Here is a 653-nt window from a genome sequence, read left to right as displayed (position 1 = left end):
GCTCGGCACGGCACGGCACAGTCCCACCGGCGGCACCTGGCCAGGGGGAGCCTACCTCTCGCTGGGGATCGTTCAGGGTGCGCTGGTATGTCCAGAGAACGCGGGCTTGCAGGGATTTGGGGATGCACTCCAGGAAGACAGTGCTTCCCTCCACCCCATAGAGCTGCTTCTGGGGCACGCTGTCTCGCCCGGGATCTGCAGGGACACAGCCTGGCTGTCAGCCCCCCACCGTGGCAGGGGGGGTCCCCAGACTCTGGCTGGGTCCCAGCTCACCTTCAGAGCAAAGCACGTTGGGGTCACCGTTGCGGACATCCTGCCGGCGGAAACGCCTGTGGAAAGGTGGTGGAGGAGCAGGGGCTGCAGCGGCGTGACCTGTGCTCCTCACCATGGCCTCGGGGCTGGCTGGCTGCCCCAGCACTGCACCATGGCATGTCACCTACCTCTTGGTGTTGGGCACATAGCGGGTGCAGGTGTTGCCATCCCAGGCACAATACGGGTCCCGGGCTAGGCAGCACTCGGCACAGGCTTTGCCGTAGGCACTGCAGCGGTGCAGGGGCAGCTGGGCCAGCGCTGTGGTGGAGCCAGCGTAGAGCTGATGCTGGGGGAAGAGCAGAGCTGAGTACCTCCATGCTGTGGCATGGGGCTAGTCAGAG

The 653-nt window shown here is 65.8% G+C and overlaps 1 protein-coding gene across 1 annotated transcript in view; it reads right to left on the bottom strand.

Annotated features, from left to right (window-relative positions):
• SEMA3B (semaphorin 3B) overlaps positions 1-653 on the bottom strand; it is a 5,600-nt gene that overhangs the window by 1,202 nt on the left and 3,745 nt on the right. The window contains exons 15-17 of the mRNA XM_017732297.1: positions 441-623; positions 274-329; positions 3-195 (exon numbers count right to left, since the gene is read on the bottom strand). Coding sequence (XP_017587786.1) covers positions 3-195; positions 274-329; positions 441-623 — 432 coding nt within the window. The remainder of the gene's footprint in view (positions 1-2; positions 196-273; positions 330-440; positions 624-653) is intronic.

This window comes from Corvus brachyrhynchos, unplaced genomic scaffold (genome assembly GCF_000691975.1).
Source record: "Corvus brachyrhynchos isolate BGI_N302 unplaced genomic scaffold, ASM69197v1 scaffold4, whole genome shotgun sequence".
In the NCBI taxonomy this organism is placed as follows: domain Eukaryota; kingdom Metazoa; phylum Chordata; class Aves; order Passeriformes; family Corvidae; genus Corvus; species Corvus brachyrhynchos.
Note: the sequence above shows the minus strand (reverse complement) of the source record. Positions and strands in the feature narration are given on the sequence as shown.